This window comes from Zalophus californianus, chromosome 13 (assembly GCF_009762305.2).
Source record: "Zalophus californianus isolate mZalCal1 chromosome 13, mZalCal1.pri.v2, whole genome shotgun sequence".
NCBI lineage: Eukaryota > Metazoa > Chordata > Mammalia > Carnivora > Otariidae > Zalophus > Zalophus californianus.
In genome coordinates this window covers 51,453,419-51,479,314 of record NC_045607.1, presented here as the reverse complement: position 1 = coordinate 51,479,314, position 25,896 = coordinate 51,453,419, and the positions used below count along the sequence as shown (strand labels likewise).

The window sequence follows — 25,896 nt, the reverse complement described above, 5'->3', positions numbered from 1 at the left end:
GTAGGAGCCTCTTTTAATAACCCAAGTGAGAGATGATGGGGGCTCTGACCAGAGTGACAAGTGCTCTGATTCTGGATATGTTTTGAATTGCAGAGCTGACAGAATTTACTGGCAGGTTAGATGTGACATATGGGACAAAGAGAGACATCAAAGATGACTATAAGGTTTTGGGCCTGAGCAAGTAGAAGAATGGGTAGAATTAGATTCACTAATACAGGGAACACTGTAGTTCAGCTTGAGCATGTTAAATTTGAAATGTGTGAACTTCCTCGTGCAGTTAAGTATATACCAGAATATGTGAGTCTATAACACAGTGGAAAGGTCTGGGCTGGAGAGAGAAATTCAAGAATCATAAGCTTACTGACTCAGCTAACTGATTGTCCAGTCCAACAAGAGGTGGGACTCCATTGCCCAAGTGTGCTTGTTCATATCTCCAGAGTACCCTTAGGGACATGTTTTATGGTCTGACCTCCTAGATAGTCTAGATCAGTAAGACAGAGGTGGAGTCTTCAAATCTGGTTTTAAAATGTTTTCTAAGACATAGAGATCAATGGAACAGAATAGAGAGCCCAGGAATAAACCCACACATATATGTTCAACTAATCTATGACAAAGGAGGCAAGAATATTCAATGTGAGAAAGATGGTCTCTTCAACAAATGGTGCTGGGAAGATGGAACAGCCAATTGCAAAAGAATGAAACTGGACCACTTTCTTACATCATACACAAAAATAAACTCAAAATGGATTAAAGACCTAAATGTGAGGCCTGAAGCCATAAAACTAGAAGAAAGTATAGGCAGGCAGTAATTTCTTTGACATTGGAAAGACCCCCTTCCCACTTCCTACTTTCCCTAATTGATGTTAAGAATCTTTTTTCCTGGGGCACCTGGGTGGCTCAGATGGTTAAGCGTCTGCCTTTGGCTCGGGTCATGATCCCAGGGTCCTGGGATCAAGCCCCACGTCTGGCTCCTGGCTCAGCGGGGAGCCTGCTTTTCCCTCTGCCTCTCCCCCTGCTTGTGCTCTCTCTCTCTCTCTCTCTCTCTCTCTGTATCTCTGTGTCTCGAATGAATAAATAAAATCTTTAAAAAAAAAAAGAATCTTTTTTCCCCAGACCAAAATCTGATTTAATCTGAATTGAAGCTCTTTTAAAGGTCTGTATCTGAAATAACTCTCAGAAACCTTTGACAGGAATCATTGTCTATAAAATAAAATCGAAGCTCCTTAGCATAAAAGTCAGGCCTTCACAATCTGGTTCCAACTTTGTGGCCTTTTCGCCTAAGCCACAGACTTTTTGAAGTTTCCAGATACACCAGGTACTTTCATGTGCCTTTGCTCATAGTCTCCAGGGGGCTAGAATGGCCTTTCCCATCACTCTGCCTGTACAGCTTGCTTTTTGAGAAAGCCCAGCTCAGGTGTCACCTGTTTCATGAGCCTTCCTGGACTTACTGTTCTAGATGGAATTCACTGCTCTTCTCTGTGATGTGAATACATTAGGACCTTACCCACAGTATGGGGTCTGCTTCGTGTCATGGTGAGTGGAGTGCTCTCTGACTCTCCAAATAGACAAGCTCATTAGGGCAGAGGCTGCACCTTGCTTCTCTTAGAGTCTCCCTAGTAGTCAGTCCCTTTCACATAGTAGGTCCTTAATAAATACTTTTTATGTTCATTTTATCGTAGAAGATCTTTAAAAGATTTTTGGTAAATACTAATTCAATCAGGCAGTGCAAATCCAGAACTTTCCTATATCAGAGAATACATAATTGTTTCTGCTGTAAACTATTTATTGACCTTTACTAAGTTAACCTTTTGTATCCCCTTAGCTAGGGTTTATAGTTTAGCTTAGGAACCCTCTTTTTTCAGGGAAAAGAGAATCCATATTCTGATTCCAGGAGATTGTGTGATCAATTTCTTGTCATTTTCATATAAACCAGTTCTTCATGACATAATTTAGAGATGAATTGCTACCCAAGCGCCAGCAGTAGTAAGAGTAAATGGGAAGTAGGATTCTACCCTTCTGTACTTTAAGAAATGGAAGCAAGATAAATGAAAAGCCTTGGCAGCCTCAGAAATCTTAAAGGGAAATGCCAGCCAGATTGCCATCAGCATGACTCGTTCTCCCAAATCATCATGTCAGATCACAAAGTTAGCATGTAATTAGATCTTATCTAACTAAGCTCTAGCTCCTAGGAGGTTGTGATGCCTTTGAATAGGGAAGTCTTTCCTAAGGATTAGAAAAACAACATATGCAAAAGAATTGAATTTAAAAAAACTTTTAAATAAAGACATTTGGCCCACAGTAAATAAGTAAGCACATGCTGTAGGCTTGGCTATATGCTAGAATTCAGTAGGACATGTAATCAGGAAACAGACATACAGCAAAGAGAGAAAGTATCATGAGATATGATCAATGTGTATACAGAGCACAGCAGAGACATAAATGAGGGAAGAGGTCACTTATACTTGGAGGCAATACAGGTAGAGGGTGATTGAGAAAGACTGTTAAAAAAAAGGTGGGGGGAGGGGTGCTTGGTATTATGTTGGGCAGGTGGGTGGAGAGAGGGAAGGCCATTCCAAGAAGAGGAACAGTTCTAATAACTTGAAGAAACTGTTAGAAATTTCCTATGTCTGAAGGCCAGCGTATGCTTTCCCCAAGGTCAGTTTTCTATCTAATAAGAATCACTTGTGACATTCACTATGTCATTTAATCCTTACATCAACCCAGCCCTGTGAGGGGGGGAGGTACCATTTTACAGATGAGGAAGCTGAGGGCCAAAATTGCCCAATATGAGATAGAGCCAGAATTTATACTCAGTCTGACTCCAAACTCCTTGTCTTAATCCTGCTTTGTTAAACTGGCTCCCTTTTCTGGTGTTCTTTCCACAATTAGCAGCTAACTCCTACCTAGTTATTCTCTTTTATGTCTGATTCTGAAAACACAGTTTTGCAGAGCTGAAATATTTACATCCAGTTTTATTGACTTATTTTCAGGGTTCTTTCCAGGATAGATCATGATTTTTTGAGTTGAGATATGAGACCATCACACATTGTATGATTCAGGGTTCAATCAGGGAAGGAAAGTCATTGTGGGTATCATGGAATAAGAGATTTATTATAAGAGTTAGAGTTTGTACAGTTACGGGAAGATCTGGGTAAGCAAAGGCCAAAAAAAGTAGAGTTTAAGGACCAGAGAAAGGTCACTGACCAGCCTAGACCCAGATGAATGAACTTAGAAAAGAATCTGAAAAGTGGGCCAGGCCAGCTGCTAATGCAGAGCTGCAAAAGCTATGGAAGGCAGCAGAAGGTTGTTGGTTCTTCAGGGTTACTACCTCTGCATTTGCAACAAAACATCTTTGGTGGGTCTGGGGTCCCTGTTGTTGAGCAGAATCAGCACTCGAGAAGAGCCAGATACAGAATAGGGAAGAGGGAGAACAAGGTGGAACCCATTTGTAGCTCTGCATTGGTTTGTTACCTCCTCTATACAGTGACAGCCTCCAGAATGTTATGACTGCTGCTTCCCCTTCACCTCCCAAGTCTTGCACAGCCTCACATTCTACCAGTTCTGACTGTGAAGCATGTGGGGAAGGGATTCTGGGAGACGGAGCTCCCCATACACTCAAGCCAGCGGTAGAGCACACCAGTGCCCATACTCAGAAAAGAGAACTTGGAAGGGGGAATGAAGGAGCACTTGCCCCTGTCTCCAGTGCCTGTTGTGTGCCTATGTGAGTTATTCTTTTTGCTCTTTATCAGTGAATACAGATAACCTTATGAATGATTATTTTTCAGGAATATACTAGCCAGCAAGATTTTGAGCCTGGATTTTTACCTATGTTTGTCTGAGCTAAAACCAATGTTTATTTTAATGCACGATGCTGATAGTGAAACACAAGTTCTAATGGCTTTCTTGTTTGTTCATTTGGATTAAGAAATAAAAATTTTAAAAACCAAGAAGAGGAAGTAGTGAGTTTGTAACTACCCAGTAGTTACAACAGTAGGCCAAAAAGTAAACTGCCTTTTTATAGAGCACAAAACAATGGGACTCCCCCATGCCTCCTTTTTTGGGGGGAAAGATCAGTCTTTTAGGGTCATCCTAATTTCACTTCTTGCTGTTTAAGTTGACTAGATAATTTGCTTCCAGAAATCAACTGGCTGTGGACTCATCAAACCCTTTTCTTTGATGGTTCTTTGATGGCATTTTACTTGTTAATATGTATGTTTTCTTTTCCTGGCCGGTTCTCCTTAAACCAGTTAAGGTATAAAACTTTTTGTTGAAAGATCCTTGAGGTTAGAACAGTGCCCAGATTGTCAAGATACCATGAGTATCGCTTATCCAGTTCAGCCACTAAATTAGGTCTCCTAAGGGAAAAAAGAGTGGGAAGTATTTTAAAATTAGTTTTTTTATAAGGGAATTAATACATGTACATATTATACAAAATCGAAGAATTTTATAAAAATTTTTACAAAAAGCAGCAGTGCACTTGGAGTTGCATTCTTTCCCCCAATTCCCAGAAACAACACTTTCAAGATGCTTTTGGCTCTTTCTTTGGATTTTCTTCTAATCTTGAAACAACATGCTTATGTTGCTCCCTGCTTGGTTTTCCAGTTTTAAGTGTTTTCTCTTTGATTTCCAATTTGGAAGATGAGAATTGTTTCCTCTTTTCTTATCTTCCCATTCTCCCACATCCTTTCCCTTCCTTATTACCAGTATGTTTATGGCATAATTTTTGTTAGATTAGTATTCAGTATTTACATTTTATGCCCTTGTAAACTTGTATATAGCTGGGACATATAGTATGATTATATTTCCTTTCTTGTACAATGTTTTTGTTTTTCTTGGAGTTAATAATGTTTTATTTTTCATTTTCCTTTTTTTTAAAGATTTTATTTATTTAAGAGACAGAGATAGAGAGCACAAGTGGGGGGAGGGGCAGAGGGAGAAGCAGACTCCCCACTGAGCAGGGAGCCCACATGGGGCTTGATCCCAGGACCCTGAGATCATGACCTTAGCCAAAGGCAGATGCTTAACTGACTGAACCACCCAGGTGCCCCTATTTCTCATTTTCTTCGCTTTTTGTGTACCATTCATTAATTCTTTCCCAAACCCTCTGCCGTGCACATGAATTTTCTCTCATTACATTGAAACATGTCAGGTGTTGTTATCTTTGAGCTATCTGGTGCTGCATTCTAGATTGGTTGCTGTCTTAGTTTGAGTTCCCTCAGAAGGAATACATGAGGTAAGGATTTGAGCACAAATGGTTGATTTGGGAAGTGAGTCCAGGAAACGTCAAGGGAAGTAGGTTAGAGGGGAAGCCAATGAAGGGTGCATTATAAAGCAAGGTATAGTGGTTGATAACTCTAACTTGACCTCATGGGGGATCATGGTGAGAGTATAGCTCCTTTGTAGTCATGGCTTCCTGTGTTACACGTCCCTGGTTATGATGTGTAGTATCAGCTACAGTTGCCCAATGTGTGATGCACAGTGACCCTCTTGAGATCTCCTTTGGTCATCATTTTTACATCTTTCCTTACATTGGATCTCTTTTTTTAGATCCTATACCTGTCCATTTTCTTGATTTATACCTTCATTTTGGTAGAATGCCCTTCCATTAGCTTGGGAAGAAAAATGATCAGAAACCTTCCTTGTGTGTTTGAAAATGTCATCATTCTACCTTCATGCTTCACTGATAATTTGAATATAGAGTTATATATTATTTTCTCTAAGAAATTTGGAGTCATTGCTCCATTGTTTTCTGAGGAAATTTTTCTTGCTCATGATATTCTCATGTTCAGTGTCCTTCTAATTCTTGATATTTGTATATAACCTATTTTTTCCTTTCTGAAAGGTTTTAGGAACTTTTGTTCCTAGTGAAATTTCATGTGAATGGTCCTCCTTGTGGACCCGTTTAGCCATTGTGGTGGGCATTCAGTGGACCTTTTCAATCTGGAAACATACATTTATCAGTTCTGAGAAATTTTCTTTAAGTTTTAAAAAATTTTCTTCCCCTTCTATGTGTTTTCTTTTTGGAACTTTCATCATTCAGCCACCAGACCCCCTGGACTAATCCTGATTTTATGCTTTCTTCTGATTTTCTATCTCTTTTTAAAATTTTGTCCTCCTTTGCGGGGGGCGGAATCTGCCTCAACTCTGTGCTTTTAATGATTTTTTAATTTTATAGTTTAATTAAATTCACATATACAGTTAAATTATATTAATTTCTAAGAGTTCCTCTGTTTTTATTTTAAGATTTTATTTATTTATTTGAGAGAGAGAGACACAACGAGAGCAGGAACACAAGCAGGGGGAGAGGGAGAGGGAGAACAGGCTTCCCGTGGAGCAGGGAGTCCAATGCGGGGCTCGATCCCAGAACCCTGGGATCATGACCTGAGCCGAAGGCAGATGCTTAATGACTGAGCCACCCAGGCGCCCCTCTGTTTCTTTTTTTATTTCATGGGTAAAGTATCTTAGACACCTGAGAACATTAATGATAGTTATTTTTGCCTCCCTGAATTGTTTGTTTCCTATAATTGCCTTATTTGTTTTGGCCCCGTTATGTTAGAAGCCTTTTTCAAAATCTAGTAATAGTGTCTATCTTTTTCCACTTAGGTATAGGGCAGTAAAGCTGTGTGGGGGTCAGTGGAGGCTTATAAACTGTAAGGGGTTCTTCCTAGGCCGGAGTTGGTATATTGGGTGCTTACAGCTATCAGTGTCTTTAGGTCTCTTCTGGATTGGTTGTATTCCCCAGAGAAGAATCTTCTATTCCCCCATCCAGAAGGTATTAACCTGGCTGGCCAGTTCTCTAGGGGATAAGTAGGGGAAGTGGGTGGGGAAATATCACAGTTCACTATGTGGGCTGGCCCTAATGCCTTGTTTTTAATATGGAGTCCCACCCTAAGCAGGGTTGGTTATCTTCTCTTCTCTCCTAAAAACTTTTATTTTTCAATAGAAGGAAACAAGTTTTCTAATTCCCATTCTCTGTTATGCTTCAAAAAGCTCTTAGGCACATGAGCCAGAGGATATGAACATAGTCTACTTCGGGAAACCATTGCTATGATATTCTACTAGTTTTCAAGGTAATCTGTTCATTCATTTATTCTCCCTTCAGTGGACATGTATTAAACATCCACTGTGTGTACAACTTTCCGCTAACCCTGTCTGGGAGATAACACAGATCAGCATGCCGGGGTCCTGCTCTCGCGGACCAGGGGAATGTTTGCTGTTGAGAAGCTGTTTTAGCAGTAAACCCAATGGGTGGGACTTGAACTCTAGGACAGTGATGCTGCGACAGTAAAGATGGGATGCCGCCTGAGAGACTGTAAAAATTTCTGAGGAAAGTAAAGTGGTGGAAAGGAAAAAAAGATGGTTTGAAGGAGAAGAGACCATATTATAGGAATTCTAGTGTCTAAAATTTGTATTTTCTGGGCTTATTCTGTTTCTTAAAATATAGCTTTAAAAAATTCATTTAAAAACAATTAGGTTACATTTGAAGATGATGAATTCAGAGGTCTGATGATTGCTTTTAAGAACACAGAAGCTTTACTAATCTAAGATTCTTGATAAATCTTATGAGTTTGTGAATGAATTTAAAAACCAGCCTCTTCATAATATGAAGAATAATATGTGTATTAATAGATATTTTAGATGATTTGAAGAAATAGACAAACTAATAGAAACGGTTTTCTTCCTCCTCATGAAAGTGTAGAATATATCCAGGATATTCGTAAATATTTAGTAGAAGAATAAAGCTTTTTATAATTAACCAACATTTGAAAATGATGACTTTAAAAATCAGCCACAGTATATTAAACCATTTCAATGACTTCTGGTAATTACTTACCACAAGATGATTTTTAACAGAACCAAGATGTAAGCACAAATCAATATCAACTTTTATAAAAGATATAAGTCTTTAGGGTGTAAAATAGTCAAAACAGGATTGAAAAGGGTTGACCGCCATATGTGTTTTCAGTACTCTCTTTCTTTGGTCTCCATTTATCTTCTTTCCTTCTATTCATTCTGTAATTCTTACTGTCTGGTGTTTGCTTATTTCATTTTTATTTGTGCTTTTATTAGTTCTTCTCTGTGTTCCCCAAGTATCTTGTGCAAATTAGCCATCATTGCATCTTGTATCTGACACCTCACTATACTGTGAGCACAGTGAGGGCAGGAACTGTGTCTTTTCTGGATCTCTGATATGACTTATTTTAGAAGAGGCTTTGAAAATATGCTCTAATAATATCGTTCCCTTGAAAATGTGTGACCATGTGGCATTTTCAGTTTTTGAAATTTAATGTGTAATATATATACTTTCTCTGAAAAGCAGAGTAAAGAAAATGTGAATTATATATATTTTTTCAGTTACCACCAGACTTTGCATATGCTGTTAGCCCAGCTAACTGCTACTCACTATGTGATTCTAAACTTGACGCTTCCCTTCAGAATCCTTCTTTGCAGTGCTCCATCCCCACAGACTGGGGTGATGCTATCCTTCTGTAACTTGCCATAATTCCCCAGCATGGCACTGAGTATATACACTTCCCTCTAATTGCTTATTTATTTATTTATTTATTTATTTATTTATTTATTTTTACTTACTTGACAGAGAGAGACATAGCGAGAGAGGGAACACAAGTAGATGGAGAGGGAGAGGGAGAGGCAGAGGGAGATGGAGAGGCAGAGGGAGATGGAGAGGCAGAGGGAGAAGCAGGCTTCCTGCTGAGCAGGGAGCCTGATGCGGGCTTGATCCCAGGACCCTGGGATCATGACCTGAGCCACCCAGGCACCCCTCTAATTGCTTTTAAAACAGATGCCACCCTTAGTTCATTGGGAACTTCCTAAAGGCAGGCAGCATAGTTGCCTTGTTCATTATAATATGCCTGGGGCAGGGCTGGGAGGAACCCTCTCATGATAACACTCCCCATTTCCAGTTTCAACCTTGGAAGCCCAAATTTAAATAAAAGTCTATTTGTGACATATGGAAGTGTTAAATTACTACATTGTACACCTGAAACTGATATAACACGGTATGTCAACTAACTGGAATTAAAATAAAAACTTAAAAAAAAAGTAAAGAGTATTTGGAGCCCATAAATCCCACCTTGCCTCAGCTCAATAGATGGCTGCCATGTCTACTTTCACCCTAGCATATTCTCTTGAGAGGTCTCTGAACTTCAGGATTCCAGGCACATATCCTCACCTTGGCCCTAACCCTAACCCAAGATCTGAGGAAAAAGAAAAAAAGATGATGATGATGATGGTGTGTGTGTGCACGCGCGTGTATGCATGCAATGGAATATTACTCAGCCATAGAAAAGAATGAAATCTTGCCATTTGCCATGATGTGGATAAAGCTAGAGAGTATTATGCAAAGCAAAATAAGTCAGTCAGAGGATGACAAATACCATATGATTTCACTCATATGTGGAATTTAAGAAACAAAACAAATGAGCAAAGGGGGGAAAAAAAGAGGGAGGCGAACCAAGAAACAGACTCTTAACTATAGAAAACAAACTGATGGTTACCAGAGGGGACGGGGTGGGGATGTGGGTGATGGGGATTAAGGAGGGCACTTGCTGTGATGAGCACCAGGAGTTATAGGGAACTGTTGAATCACTATATTGTACACCTGAGACTAATAGAACACGATGTTAAGTAACTGGAATTTAAATGAAAACTTAAAAAAAAAGGCCTATTTGAAACAAATGTTCAAGATGAACTATCAGCCACTGAATGCCAGAAGTGCTTTTGGCTGTGAATTCTATCAGGGTTTCCATGCCGATGGGATCCTGGGCACAGTCCTAGGCTGATGTACAGCCCCAACTCTAAAAATGAACCAGAGGAAACCTAGTGTCCAAGCATCAGGAAAGTCTCCTTCACAGTGTGTTAACAAAACTTTTTCTTCCATGAAAACTGGAATTGCTCCCTAGGCATCCCCTTTTGTCAAAACAAACCAAAAAAGAAATTGAAGTGCTGTCTTTGTGGATAAGACTAATTCTCAGAAGCCATTATGTGCTAGGGAAGTGATGAAGCCTTTTTAATGAACATATTTCTGTTCTTCATGGGTCTGTTTACCATCAGAATCTCAGTTGAGCAGTGATTTTGAAAATAGGGGTGTAAGTAAAAGTTGGCATAAGGCTCTCACACTGCAAGAATTAACAATTTCCTACTTCTGTCCGTAGATTCCTAGAATTGAAATATAAAACTGGAATCCTAAAGCCTAGAGAATACATAATTCAGAGGTTTTCAAAATGCTTTCCCTGGGGCCTCCCAGCTCCATGGAGGTACTGCCGGGGCCACCGCAATGAAGAGAGGCTCAGAAAGCTACCCAGGAAAATGGGGAAGAGCACATGACAGTGGGTGGGATCTCTCCCCAGAAGGGTTTTGCCTTTTCTGTTAAGTTCCTCATAAGACATTGAGAGGAAGGGAAAGTTCAGTGATGAAAGAAAAAATGTCTGTTTATATCTACCAATGGGCCAGCCTGCACATACTATACATGAAGACACTGAAGCCGGGAAGGTGAAGATGTGCTTGCCTGTCGCTGAGCTGGTTTATGGACCAGGTAGTTAGGGCCCAATTCTCCTTCCAGCCCAGTCTCCGCTGTATCATATTGCCTACTGTGAAAGTGTTTGCTCTCTCTGCTCCAGCTTCCAGAGCTAAACTCAGCATGATCAACACCATGTCAAAAATCCGCGGGCAGGAGAAGGGGCCAGGCTACCCACAGGCAGAAGCACTGCTAGCGGAGGCCATGCTCAAGTTCGGAAGAGAGCTTGGAGATGACTGCAACTTTGGTAATGAGCGCTTTCCACACTTCACTTCTTTCGTTTGTCCACGGGGATTTCGTGCCAGTAAGGTGCTCTGCAGGAGATGATTTTGGTTTTATATTTTGGTTCTCAGTTTTATATGTCTTAGAGACAGAGGGCAAAAGTTTGCCTTCAGAGGCGTTTCATCATTTTTAGTGTGATTTGTCATAGTTTTGTTTCCTTTCTTTTTCTCTGATGAGATCCCAGACTTTACGGTAGCTAGTGGACATAACCAGATGCCTGGAAACTTACTGGGCAGTGTGTCCGCCATGACTGAGTGTTGAGGCAGAGGGACCAGTCAGCATGATGTAACACCCTGCCCTGTGAGCTTTCTCTTCAGTCTCTGCTCTTGCTTACGTGGTACCCAATTCTATGGCCCCAGGTGAATTCCTTCACCCCTCTCTCCTCCAACACGCAGTTACCATATAAAACACTTCTGTTTCACTCCTTCATGATGGGAGGTCTCAGCTAATGACTGTCCTTTCTGTTTGAACCCTGGCCTCTGTTCTTGGTATTTGCTTCTGCTCAATGCATTGGCGTTAAACGGGTTCCCTGCTAGGGAAATCCAGTAGTGACAAGGGAGGGCAGGGAGCTTCCCCAGTTGCTTTTTAAAGGACAAGCAAAAGTTTATGTTCTTCATAATAAGGGATACCATCCCCTTGGTAGCATTGACTCTCTTGTACTGTATGAACCCCTCCTAGGTAGAAAATACACTGTTCTCTGGAAGGCATTATATTTTGCCTGTCATCTCGGTTGTGGTGGCCCTCTTACTACACATACATTTCACCTTTGTCCTTTAACATACAAGAGACTCATTCTCCCCTTGCAGGCCCAGCGCTTGGTGAGGTGGGGGAGGCCATGCGGGAGCTCTCGGAGGTGAAAGACTCTCTGGACATGGAAGTGAAGCAGAACTTCATTGACCCCCTTCAGAACCTTCATGACAAAGATCTGAGAGAAATTCAGGTACCTGCAACTGATCCTTTGGGAAGTGAGTGGTTTGAATGTACAAATGTAGGTGCCCTTTTTCCCCCAGAAAACATTTTTTTAAGCTTATTGTGTGTGATGAGGTTTGGATTACAAAATAACCCAGCAAGATAAATTGAGAGAAACCAGAAATACAATACTTTATCCCATTATTATGACTATGCCGCTTATGAATATTACATTTGACTTTTCCACATTGAGTTTTCAGGTTATCAACCTTTTTTTTTTTTCCAGAAGAATAATATCCTTCCCTGATACCACCCAGTTTTATTAATTACGGCTTTCTGGGCTGATTTCACTGTCTGAAAGGCTAACTGTATCAGTTGTTAGCTTAGGTAAATTGTTATACTATCACTCTATAAACACGTGTTTTCATATTTTCATAGCGATTGTTAGGACTGAGGAAGAATAACCATCCTCTTTATAAAACACGTAGAGCTGTTCCAAAGAAATAAAGTTCAACTGGCTCTACCTCCAACTAGGTGTGTAATGTTTTCTCATTCATTCCTTTGACAAATATTTGTGGAACCTCTCTGAAATGTAACTTTATTGTAACATGGTCATCCACAGTGTGAAGTCCCCTAGATCTCTTTATTCTAGCTTGAGTCTCCTTCATCCTATCACTTACTCAAGATTGCAGTAGTAAATGGCAGACTCACTCTTGAACTACAGTATTAACCCTGACTCCAGTACTCTACCCTCCAGTTGACTACAAGTTCAAATGTGTTACAAGAATCTCCCTTCCAAAGGAACAAACATTTAACTTGGATCGGGGCATGGATGGGAGGCAGGGTGTACAGTGGGAGGAAAGGTCTAGGATATTTTTCTTCCTCTTTTCCTTTTCCTTTCTTCACCACTCCCAATTCTGTTTTCATCTCCCTGCCTTTATTTCCATACACACCCAGGATCAGGGAAATCTAGTGTTTTCTCCCACCCATTAAAATGGAATACTACAGCCCTTAGAATAAAAAAGATAATTTGTAGCTTTGGGAAATGACTTTCCTACTTTGTCACTAGAGGGTTGGGCAGAGGTTGGGTGGTCAGGCAGTGGGGAAGATGCGAGGAGGGATTTTGAAGAACACTGTGGGGCATTAGACCCTGTCTAGCATCCTTTCCAAGTTAGACTTTTTCCACCGAGTTTCATCATCTACCAAATGGGAGACTCAAACTTATCAGTGGTTCCCTGAAAGCTGCATCAGTCAACAAGGGTAAGTGTTAAGATATAGATTCCTAGGGGCACCTGGGTGGCTCAGTCAGTTAAATGTCTGCCTTCGGCTCAGGTCATGATCCCAGGGTCCTGGGATCGAGCCCCACATTGGGCTTCCTGCTCTGCGGGCAGCCTGCTTCTCCCTCTCACTCTGCATGACGCTCCCCCTGCTTGTGCTCTCTCTCACTCCCCCTCTCTCTCTCTGACCAATCAATCAATCAGTCAGTCTTAAAAAAAAAAAAATAAAAGTATAGATTCCTAGACCCCGGCCCTAGATGTTTTAATGCAGGTGATCAGTAATCCATATTTCTGATAAGCAACTTAGGTGATTCTCACAGACTGGTTTCCTCAAAGATAAACCCTTTCCAGTGTTAGTGTGCTAGAACTCAAAAAGAATGCCAGTCTTTCCCACTTCTTTTCAAGGAAAGTGTTTTTCTCCTACCTTCTCATGAGACACCATTTCTCTTGAAGATGGGAATTTGTGGGTTCTGTGTAGCAGTGTTTTCCATGTGGGTGGCCATATGCACACGTTTCCAGCTTCTGTCACAGGATGGAAAGACATATTCCAGCTTGGCTTTGGCCCAGCAAGGGCAGAAAATAAAGGGCACTGGTAATTTGCAAAATTTCTTTCTTGCTCTTAATTATTTTTAAAGATGCTTCTCCATATTTAGCTTTTGGAAGCATTTGCCCCAGTGATGCTGGCTTTTGGTGATGTGATATTTTAGAACTTAGCCTGTCTTATTTTGGAAGCTCATAGGCATAATGGAGAAGTGAGCTGTAAATAGGCCTTTCCATGAACCCTGTCAAAGCATATTCCTGCCCTTGACTTTTTCAGCATCATCTAAAGAAGTTGGAGGGTCGACGCCTGGACTTTGATTATAAGAAGAAACGACAAGGCAAGATTCCAGATGAAGAGCTCCGTCAGGCTCTGGAGAAATTCGATGAATCTAAAGAAATTGCTGAGTCAAGCATGTTCAATCTCTTGGAGATGGATGTGAGTCCCTCTCCTCCGATTTCTAATTTAATCTTGCCATTGAGGCTCAAGATTATGTTAGAGGGTTACATAATTCAAAACGTTCATATCTAATTATAGTATGTGGTGAGAACTTTGGTCGATAAGTTATTTCTTTAAAATAATTTGAAATAAAGTGGATCCAGAAATGGTAAGGGTTTTTTTTTCTGTATTTCCATAGTTTAATTTAGTGAGATATTTGTCTACTAATGATCTTAAAGAATTACCAATTGTGAGAAAATGAAGAATGTTTCTGATGATCCATGTAAAAGTCCAGTAGCTTGAAATACTTTGTCAAAATATAGGGCAGATTGACTTCAGATTATAAAAGAATATCACCTAAAATGCATTTAGAATTGAGGGTTCAGTATAGGTTAAGATGTTCTATATTTTGAAGTAAACGTGATATTTTCTTTCAAAAACTAATTTCAGTTGAGATTGATGATTGTAGCATAGGTGCTGTATTTGGGGGCAGTGTAGTTTAAAAGCTGCTTTTACATTTCCAGTGCACCAAATTGTTATTATTATTTATTTTTTATTTTAGAGAGGAGGAGAGAGAGACAGGAGCGGGGAGAGGGAGAGGAAGAAAGAAAGAATCTTAAGCAGACTCCATGCCCAGTGTAGAGCCCAACATGAGGCTCGGTCTCACGATCCTGAGATCATGACATGAGCCGAAATCAAAAGCCAGATGCTTAACCGACTGAGCCACCCACATACCACGCCAAGTGTGCTAAATTATTATTTATGGCTTTAGAAGTTATATTCTGTTGAGTTCCTTCAGCCCTGTAGTCATGAGGACTTCTGACCACTCATGTAATAAAGCCAGCTAGCCGGTGTTCAAGTTCCTGCTCACTCCCACCTCTGACTCTATCAGTTGCTGACCACCTTCTTCCAAGGTGTTTACAGAGCCTTTATGTGCTTATCACTTAACTGCTTTGCCCTGACTGGTGACATGGGAGGCATGTTGAACATATCTGGACCTTCCCACCACCCAACGGTGTACGTTGGTGTTTATGTAGAACAACTGGTGTCCCACCTACCTACTGAAGAGGAATGCTGTAGGCATGGGGCTGACCTGAATTACAGTGCTCCTTCCCTGCACCCAGGGCCCCATTCCACCCCAAAAAATCATGGGACAGCATTGACTTCGCTGACTTGGAGGACAATATTCAGCGAGATCACAACCTGAGACATAAAATGAAGAGTAACTAAGGATGCCTAGAATACTGGAGCTGAAATGAACCCAAGATGTCACTTGACCCAACCCCTTTATGTTACAGAAGAGGCAGAGAGGACAAAAAATTTTCCATCCTACCAAACTGCCTCCATGCTGCCTCATGTGAAAAATCAATATTCACATTTTTATTAACACTAATATGTTAACAGCATGGAAAGCATAGGGAGCAAAGACTCCTTTGGTCGATGTCTCTTTTTCCTATGAGAAATCAATAAAATTAGCCAAATCCTACCTGGAAGTTGGTAGCTAAGAATGAGACTGTTCAGTGAGAAGTGTGTGATCTTTAGAAAGATTCCTGATAATGTGGCTTCTCCTCATGGTACTGACATTTGCAAGCATGCAGATGCTTCTTATCCTTAACTGATGTGGAGCCTACAGAATCTCTGAGCAGTGGGCTGTGGGTCAGGAGCAGCTCTGTCATATGTGTGGGGCAGTAGGAGATGCTTAAGGATGGTGACCTGGTAAATGAGGCGTGATCCCCCCATTGGCCTGCAGATTGAACAGGTGAGCCAGCTGTCTGCACTCGTCCAAGCCCAGCTGGAGTACCACAAGCAGGCCGTCCAGATCCTGCAGCAAGTCACCGTCAGACTGGAAGAAAGGTATCTCACAGTTCCTGAATGTTATATTCCCATTTTCTTCCTCTGAAATGATGGGTAAAGAAATGGAAATAATAGAATACGTTTGAAGAAAAACTTCTGCCAAAATTCCTGCTGATCCTACCTAGGCACCTTGTGGATCGTTCGTTTTGGTTTTCTTGTGTCTTTGTGCTTTGTTTTACTGTGTCCCATTGAATCTAATCTTGTGTGGATGAGAGGTCAGGGTGTGGGTTGTATGTTGGCTGCCACAGATGGGAAACCAGGGTGCTACCAAGGATAACGGGCGTGATTTGCTGAACAGACATTCTGGGTGGGTACTAAAGGCATATTGTCATCAGTCTACTGACAGCCCTGTAAACTAAGTATGATTAGCCTCACCCACAGGTGGAAAGCCCAGGCAGGTGAAGTAACTTGCCCTGGGTCACACAGTGGTGCAACAGGGGTTTGCCCGGCAAGCAGAACCTATTTGAAAGCCTGTATCTTGCCACAGCGTTTCTCTGAGTGGTGAGCAAGTCTTCCGCTATCAGAGAGACTGCTTTTGTATGTCTGTTCCTCCTCCTCAGGTGCACCCCACGGCCGGGCCGAGGTCGTTTTCTTTGTGACTAGGTCTCCGTGGAGTTGCAGGGCACAGCTTCACAGCTGTAGGCAGAGGCCCCGCTCTGTCCTGTGTGTCACTTTGTCCATCTTTCCTCAGTGCACCCTTATGGGAATGTGTGTCACACTCTGAAGCATCTAGAAAGATTTAAAACCCTGTATTTCAACATACTAAAGAAATATTATATGTCTTTGTGACATCCATTGAGCACAAAGGGCCATTTTCCTTTTTTCCTCTGACATATGTTCAAAGTCAGTATGGTTCTGTAATCACCATAACTTGAACCCTCCCCATCTTTGCGAATCTTCTGTACCCTTTGCTTCATGAACACCTGAGACTGGAAAATACTAAGGGGTGTGGGGAAGACGTTAATTGGCCATACCTTTCCACTTTCCTCCTGTCTTCCCTCATTTCTTTCCTACTTCTGGTATATCAGACCACTCACTGTTCTCAGGGCACACGGTGTTTCCTCCTTCCAGACCTTCTCCAGCTCTTAAACTCTTCTGGAAAGGACTGTTCATCTGGAAATGACTCTCAGCTGTCTTTTTTTTTTTTTTTTAAGATTTTGTTTATTTATTTGAGACAGAATGAGAGATAGAGAGCACGAGAGGGAAGAGGGTCAGAGGGAGAAGCAGACTCCCTGCTGAGCAGGGAGCCCGATGCGGGACTCGATCCTGGGACTTCAGGATCATGACCTGAGCCGAAGGCAGTCGCTTAACCAACTGAGCCACCCAGGCGCCCTCTCAGCTGTCTTTTCTCCCCTTCCATAAGCCTTCCCGTGGACAGGTAGACCCCTCCCTGCTCCCACCCCCGGGTTCCTGTAGCATTCTCCATCTCTCCAGAACAACACTCACCACGGTTTCTGGTCCTCAAGTGTTTACGTTCTGTCTCCCTTACTGACCATAAGCTGCTTGAGGGCAAGAACTGTGTCGTACTCATCTTTGTGTTCCCTGCACCTACCAGAGTGCACATTTGCAAAGTGAGTTCTGAATAAATGCAAAAGTGAGGGATTGAGAGACAGGATGAAGATGGTGAGGGCTGGACCACAGAGGGACGTCACGGAAAGCAAGAGACATACACAGAGAAGGCTAGTTTTGTTTTTTGTTTTTGTTTTTGTTTTTGTTTTTGTTTGAGATTTTCCCTGCTGTACATTAGTAGCCTTCCTGGATGTTACTGCTTTTCTTTTTGCTTCTTAATTGGCTCCATACTCTTATTCCCCCCCTCCCTTTTCTTTTTAATGCAGAATAAGACAAGCTTCATCTCAGCCTAGAAGGGAATATCAGCCTAAACCACGAATGAGCCTGGAGTTTACAACTGGAGATAGTACTCAGCCCAACGGAGGCCTCTCCCACACGGGTACACCCAAACCTGCAGGTAAGGAGCTGAGACCTGCAGACCCCATGACAGGCCTTGGGCACACGCTGTTGACACTTTCCCAGAAATTCTAGGCACAGCCCAGTTTGGCTGCACAAGAACTCTACAGTGATACATTTCTTACAGGATGGTTTCATCAGGTAGAAACTCTTCTAAAGCACTTCTTCCTTCTTCTCTCATTGATCATTTCTTTCCTTTCCCCCCTTCTCTCCTCTAGAAAACTTTCTTTGTACATCCCTTTTTCTCTCACTCTCCATCATCAGCACACATAAACCTCCCAAGTAGCACATTTGACTTTGACCTTTGTTTGTGGTGTTAAGTCACCCTAATGTGTCATTTTGGTGCCAGGAGCGTCCTCTTTCTGTTCTGTTTTCCCTTCTGTGTTCCAGTATGCATGAGGGTGAAGGCCCTGGCAGGGCGCGCCCACAGACACTCACATAACCCACAGACAGCAGCTCCAGCAGCATGTCCAGCTGGAGTCCTTAAGTCACCGGAGCATATGGGTGAACGCCTTTCTAGATGAATGTATTTCAAATCTCAGCATCGGCTAGCTTCCCCTCCTTCCTCTGCCTTCAGCCAACTCATTGTACCCTGGTAACTGAGGTTAGTATAGTAAAAGCTGAAATTTATTTTCTATCAGGAATATTGATGTATACCCAATAATAGGTTCTTTTAGTTGGCACCATTGCTCTCCACCCCCGATACACAGATTAGGTAAAAGCCTGTGCTTGAAACATTTTCAACCATAACAATTTGCTTGGGTGAAGAAGTGGAAACTATCTTACACGGGACACGGACTTCCAAGAAATGCAGTGTCTCCTCTTTTCCCTGGAGCTCAGGGCTTGACATTCTGTAGTAGGAAATGTTTTATGAGGTGCTCTCTGGAGACCATGAAGGAAAAAAGTGAAGTCTGTGGTGACAGTTGGTGCTCTCTGCCCTTTGTGTTCGTCTCACTGCTCGGAGCCCCCAGGGTGGGGTATACGGGACAGTGGCTCTTAGAAGTTAGCTGGCTGCAAGGACAAGTCATGTAAGTTGTGATGAGTTTGCTTCTCCCTATTCAGAAACCAACCACGTATTTCACTCTTCTTTTGGAGACTTGTTCATTTTTTGCTTTCTTAAAGTAAAAAAGGAGTTGACACTGTTTCCCTTTAAAGTCATCTAGGTGACACGGGAGCTGTATGCACGTGTTTTGAGTTTACGTGCCCATGTGAAGGCATGCTATATTAAATATGGATGGTCATTTAAAATAGATCACTTTTAAGATACGATTCTATTCTTCATTATTTTACTCAAGGCATAGTATGTTATTTTTTGTATGCCAAAACTCCCATGTACTCATCCTTACATATATGCAACAATTTACCAAGAGTAAGTTATATAATTTTTACATAATCTCACTAAATAACCACGAAAGTAGTGTGGAGTAAGTTCTGTTAGTTCTAATGCTAGACAAGGAAACTGAAAGGGAAGTGCCTTGTACAAGGTCACTCAGAGTATGAACTTGAACCCAGTGTGTTATGTTGTTTTGTTTTCATCACATTACAGCAGTTTTTCAGAGGCTGGAGTTTTTACCTTTAAAAAATTAGAACTGCACTGTTATTCTGACGTTGCCAAGCATTGTCCATGTAATGGACTTGATGCTTTCACATGTACAGAGATTTTAAAATGCTAGCATGGAAAGGATTCTGGCCATGTTCTATTAACCTAAAACTCATTAAAACTCCTTAAGTCACTGGGTCTCCCATCTCTGGACATTGTCAGGAGGGCCAAACCTTGGTGAACAGTGTTGCATGTGTCGCAAGCATAGATGAGGCCATTTTTCATACTGGAAATGGAAGCAGCATCCAGCAACTTCCAGGAATCTGAGAAAACTTCTGAAGATTGGTGAAGGGCAGATGCCATGCAGCGGACTGGGGACTAGCCACAAGAGGAAGCTTCAGCAGGAAAAAGGAGTGAGGGAAGAAGCAAGGGGGACGGCAGGCCAGGCAGGTTAAGCAGGTGGTAGATACGTGAGTTAAATACCCCTTGTCTTTCTGTGTTCTTCTCTCCTGCTTTCACTTCTAGGTGCCCCAATGGATCAGCCTTGCTGCCGAGCTCTGTACGACTTTGAACCTGAAAATGAAGGGGAGTTGGGTTTTAAAGAGGGTGATATCATCACACTCACTAACCAAATTGATGAGAACTGGTATGAGGGGATGCTTCATGGCCAGTCAGGCTTCTTCCCCATCAACTATGTGGAGATTCTGGTTGCCCTGCCCCATTAGAATATTAGGCTGGCAGGCTTACCTCCTCTTGACCCAGATAGTTAAGTTTAACCACTGCTTTGGTAATGCTGCTTACAACACATCCCAAATGCAGGCCGCAGTGGTCCAAGTCATCAAGCCCCACCGAGTATCTTTGGTTGACTTGTGTGATCCCACAAGAGTCATGGTGATGGGTGGTATCTTCTTAGGCTGGTGGGCATGGCATGTGCTTTTTAAACACCATCTGAGACCAGTTGGTAGTCACTGAACTGCTGTTTACACGGTCCTCAGGAGGCTGTGGCTTCTTAGAATATGACCATGAGCCACATTACGGTAAAACCATCCTACCGAAGATATTATCTATCACCTAGGGGCCATCTCAAGGTCTCAGGTTCTCCATTTCAATAGGAGAAAGGTCTTGCTTTCCCATTGCCCCCTCCCAAATATGTGAGCCACAGAATTGTAGAAGAAAGCCTCCCTCACCAGCAACTTGTCTTCTGGCCTGAATGCGTCAGTCCCTTGATGCTATCAGTAGGACAGTGTCGAATGTGAGTTAAAAACCTTTTCTGAAAACAGTCACTTTTGTTCCTCCCAATTATGCCTATTTCTGAGGGACAGCCAGTTTTCTTCCCTCCCTGCTCATAAAGCCAGAGGGGGACTCCCACTGTATTTCTGAGTAAGGCAGTTAGCAGTCACACATGGTAGGAGAGGCTGAAGAGAAGAGATGGTCCGTTATGAGGAAACGGGAAAACATCTGGTTTCCAAGCTTAAATTTCTTAATGCAGAGAAACCACTTATGTATTTAGGCCATTTCCAAAGGTACAGGGAAGAGGGAACACATATGTTCACTTCAGTTTTATTTATGAATTACGTGCGTCATGAGTCCATTTGGCACAGACACACAAGGAGAAAAACACAAGAAACCATTATTCCACGAGTTCCTAGACCAAGAAACAGTAACTGTCTTTCCTTTCCGCTTCCACCTTGTGTTCTTTGAATGTCATTTGTGCAGATTCTGCCCTCAATGAGGACCAAATAAAGACGATTTTTGTGCTTAGCAGTTTAAGATGTATGGCCGCACCTGCAGAAGTTTTCCCACCTCAGTCATGACTTTTATTTCCGTCCCTTCTGTTCCATCTTCATGTTGTGTGCACAGTGCCGTGTGTAAGCCTGTGAGTGGTTTTTGGTTTTGGGTGTTTTTGGTATCAGTTATGAAGTCCTGTTAGGTGTTCAGAGTTCTATTTATCTAGCTATACAGATCCCTTCAGAGGTTGAACGTGCTGCTTCGGATGTGCCACCTGCGGTCGTGGGTTATGTGGAGTGAAAGGCAAATCTTACTGCTTAATGTATAAACCTCTTACCACAGGAAGCATCGCCGTTTCCAATAAATATTGCTGAAGACACAGCCAAAGTCTCTGGTCCTTTATTTTGTGTCAGTTTTGCCGGGGGGAGGTCTCATTTCAGTCTCCGTTGCCTTCTGATGCGGCCAAACCAGACCTGGTTCTGACCTCAGATGTCCCTCTGGCAGCAAAGGAAGTTTTGTTAGCAAGAAGTCAACCAGCCTGGACATTGGTAACTTCCTGATAATCCTCGGAAGAAGGTGATTTGGGAGAGAGGATAAGAAAGGGGGGAGAGGAAGTCTTCTAGGAGTTACATGAGATACCGCCAGTGGTGATAGCAAAAGGATAGAATGTTCAGAGACACAAATAAAATATGTCATTTCAACCAGTCTTTTGTTGTCTTTCATGCTTAAAGAGAAAGAAATAGGGAAATATAGATTGGCCAAAGCCAGCATTCTTGTGTGTGTATGCGTGTGTGTGTGCGCGCACGCGCCCGCATGCATGTGTGGAGGTGGGGGAGGGGAGCTGTGCCTACAGAATTTGTATTTTCTGAGCTTCTGAGAAAATAAACATGTTTTTTATATATTGGTGCACTTTGTATTCTTCCATGCTGAGGCTAATAGTCCAAAAATTCTGATCTAACATGAACAGTTTTCATCTAATATGTGAAGTTCTATATGTGAGCTACTCTAACATGAAAATAATATTTTTGCTAGCTACCTGAGTTAGGGTAATACAGATCAATTCTTAAAACCAATTTTTAAAAAGAAATTACCAGTGATATTGTGAATGGAGAAAATATAGAAAAATCACAGGTAAACTATTAGAATCAATAGTTAATAGAGTTACTGAATATAAGATCAATATTCAAAAGTTACTTTATTTCTATATACCAGTAACAATCAATTAGAAAAAAAGTAATTAGAAAAATCACTTAAAAAATTCAAACTCATAGGTATAAGTCTAATAAGAATTATGTAAGATCTCTACACAGAAAATTATGAAACATGGGCGCCTGGGTGGCTCAGTTGGTTGGGCGACTGCCTTCGGCTCGGGTCATGATCCTGGAGTCCCTGGATCGAGTCCCGCATCGGGCTCCCTGCTCGGCAGGGAGTCTGCTTCTCCCTCTGACCCTCCCCCATCTCATGTGCCCTCTCTGTCTCAAATAAATAAATAAAATCTTTAAAAAAAATTATGAAACATGTTTGAGAAAAAAAGACCTTAATAAGTAAAGAGATGCTCTATGTTTGTGGATTGGAAAACAGCGTTGTAAAGATGTTATTTCTCCCTAAATGGACCTGTAGATTTAGTGCAATTTCAACCAAAATCTCAGGAAGCTTTTCTTGGATGTGTGAAAACTGGCAAACATAAAACGTACAGGGAAATGCAAAGGGATATTTCTTCTTAAAGAACAACAATATAGGGAAGACTTACTCTTTTTAGAAGTAAAATAAAGTTATAGTAATTGAGATAGTATGATATTGATGCTATGATAGGAAAAAAAGACCACCTGTCCAGAACAGCGAGCCCAGAAAAGGATACACATACATTTAACCGTATTTGAACCACTCCAGTTTGTAATATTACACATCCAGATAGGACTGTACTTGTGGAAAAGTAGTTCTATAAATTTAAAGGGAAACCAATCGCAAGACCCTGCACCAAATAGAGTAATCTCATTATGAGTCAACATCAAATGAAGCAAAAGTATCATGACCACATTTTTCCAGGAAGAACGTAATATTTGAGGGAGTCGTGGAGAACATTAATAATACACTCACCAGGTTCAGTACCACCTGAATTCTGTATTTTTATTGAAGAATAGTAAATGCCTTTTTACAAAAGTTTAAATACTGAAATGAGCAGGCAGTTTTGTGGACCACCACTGAGGAAGTTGAACTCACCCCAAACACTGGTTTTAAGACTAATCACAGAATAAATTGTCTGAAGTAGAAACAGAAGCAGAACTAAACTAAAGTGAACTGAAATGGAAAACAAGTTCAGTGAGGCAGTTGTCCCATTTTATTTTTCCTAAAGGTCTGACAGGTCTTAAAGAGAAAAATTTCTCTTTGCTATAAATAAGAAGACAGCAAGAATGACATGACCAAGAATTGAAATTTCCTTGGGACCGTATAGTATATAACATAACTCCTGGAATGTGCTGAGTCCTATTCTGTGTAGGCTTAGCAGGGATTTAGGCAACCAGGATTATCTTGAGACTGTTTTCAGGACAGCCTCTAGTGGTCTCACTGAAACTATGGGGGCACTTTTAAGGCTCCTATTTTAAGACTCTCTTATTAACCAAATTAAGAACCATGCAGACTGCCTTTCATCCCATGGGGATGGTGATGATGACATAAGAAGGATTTAATGGTGAACTAAGTGGCAGCCTGAAGCCTGCCTCCACTCGGAACTCTGGGTGATGGTGGCTGAAGACTCAGGGCAACATGGAGAGGTGGCCACACCGTCAATTCCTAGGCCCAGCAATTGGGAACCAGTTCTGAGCCCCCGTGTTAAAGGAGCTGTCAAGGAAAAGAACAAAGCTATTTTTTAAAAATAAAATGAATAAATAAATGCTAAGAACCTACAGGTCAGGCCGTTGAATGTCACTCAGCTATCAGGTATGCCGAAGTCATGGTGGCCTTCTACTTGAGACAGGAAGAGCTGTGATTCTTGACAGGACTGGAGCAGGTTGTCAGCTTTGGAGGCAGAAGAGTGGAGAGCAACATCGATGGCAATACCATTTTCTTGAAAAGGAACCCTGGACGTTTTTGTACCACCTATGTGATGAGATGCTGATATTCACCCAAGGCTACGATTGTGGTAACTTCCTTTGGACAAGAAATGAAGGTGTCTACAGCAGGGGGTGGAGAATATAATTTTAAGTATCCAGAAAATTCAAAGATATTTGGAGGCTTCTCTGTAATCTGGCTTATTTTTTCCTCATGGCAAATGTGGTCTCAGAAACAAGGGTTTCACACGACTGTGTGTTGTCTGAAAAAAATGTTTGTGGCATTCACTAAATCAGGAATTTTTCTTTCTTTATATTCCAGGCAGGCAAACTGTAGAGTTATTCACCTGGCAGAATCTATCCTGATAATAGGCTTTTGATGGCCTTTAAGCAGTGTTTGTATTTATAAATAAATAAAAGCGTTTGTATTTATAACAGTGTTTGAATTTCCTATCATTCTTTTCACACCAGGAAATCAGGCACATTCAACACTTTCATAAGATGATACTTGTAATTCAATGGGGAGGAAATGGAAAAGATCATTATTACTCCCTATCAAGCACTTTGTTAAGCTCAATATATATGATTTTGATTGAAGGCTAAGGTTTTAAACCTTAAACTCTTAGCTCTTTGGGGTTGATATACTAGAAGAAAGTCCTGTAAACAGGTTGATTGTTTACCCAAAGTAGTGTCTGATGGTTACTAGATTTAGAGCATATAAAAGAAAAATGAGAACTTGCCAACGTTATGAAATATCTTAGCAAGAGAGCGGGATGGTGAGCTGCTTGATGGTGAAATTAAGAGACTATAGGGTCATATAAAAGGCTTATTTTATAGAATTTGAGATGTAGGAGATAAAGCAGAAGATAGAGAGAGACGCAACATTTTAAAAGCAACATTTTTCACACTTTATTTCCCTGCTAGTGTTTCGGCTTTCTTAAAATCTTTCCATGTGTGCTTGGTAAAAGAAACCTCACATTCCTTTGTTTTTCTAAACCAAGTTAGGTATGGGTGCTGTCCTGGCTCCCGTCACAAGGGGCAGGCACTGCTTTCTCCGTTCTGCCTGTGGAGAAGGGCCCCTGGTTCTGGGCCTCAGGTGGTGCTGCCGCCAAATTTTCTGGAGCAAATGCTGGTGCTCTGCTAGAAAGCACTGCTGGAGCCCTCTGTGCCTGAGCCCCGTGCCAGGTCTTCGCTGAGGCCCTCGAGCTGCAGCACCAGCACTCTGTGTCCCTGGGCACAGAGCCATTTCCATCAGCATTACCCCTTGTTCATGGAAGTCACTTGACAGCAGGAGAACAGGACACATTATCTACTGCTCTCTCCCACCTGTCCCAGATAACAGCGATTGACTAGAGATTCAGAAAAGCCTTGAGTTTAGCAGAAGCTCCACCAGTGATTCTTCCATATATCTTATCAAACCTCTGCCTCTACCAGGACTCATGGAGGTAAACAAATCCAAAAGGTACCCAGAGTCTCCTAAACTTACAAATGAGAGGAGTCACCTGGGGGTACTTATACAAGTGGCACTGCGGTCTCATTCTGGCTATTCGGAATCTGGCTGCCCGTAGAGGGGCCTAGGAAGCTGTATCTCCCACCACAAAGGTTTAGGAACCAGTCTACTATGGTGCTTCTAAAACCCACATGCATCAGAATCATGCGGAGCTTGTCAAAACAGATGCCCGGGCCCCGCCCTCAGTGGTCTGGGATGGAGCCCGGGAATTGCTCCTGGTTCCTGGACCACACTTGAAATGGTGTTGCTCCACGAGATAAACTTAGGGAGA

General features: G+C 41.8%; 1 protein-coding gene across 4 annotated transcripts in view; it reads left to right on the top strand.

Moving 5' to 3' along the window:
- Positions 1-21,449, top strand: part of SH3GL2 (SH3 domain containing GRB2 like 2, endophilin A1) — a 213,937-nt gene extending 192,488 nt beyond the window's left edge. For all 4 annotated transcript variants that reach the window (XM_027616872.2, XM_027616875.2, XM_027616873.2 and 1 more), the window contains exons 4-9: positions 10,641-10,784; positions 11,626-11,759; positions 13,823-13,981; positions 15,732-15,835; positions 17,671-17,801; positions 19,866-21,449. In XM_027616872.2, the coding sequence (XP_027472673.1) occupies positions 10,641-10,784; positions 11,626-11,759; positions 13,823-13,981; positions 15,732-15,835; positions 17,671-17,801; positions 19,866-20,065 (872 nt within the window). In that variant the 3' untranslated portion in view covers positions 20,066-21,449. The remainder of the gene's footprint in view (positions 1-10,640; positions 10,785-11,625; positions 11,760-13,822; positions 13,982-15,731; positions 15,836-17,670; positions 17,802-19,865) is intronic.
- The last annotated feature ends 4,447 nt before the right edge of the window (positions 21,450-25,896 follow it).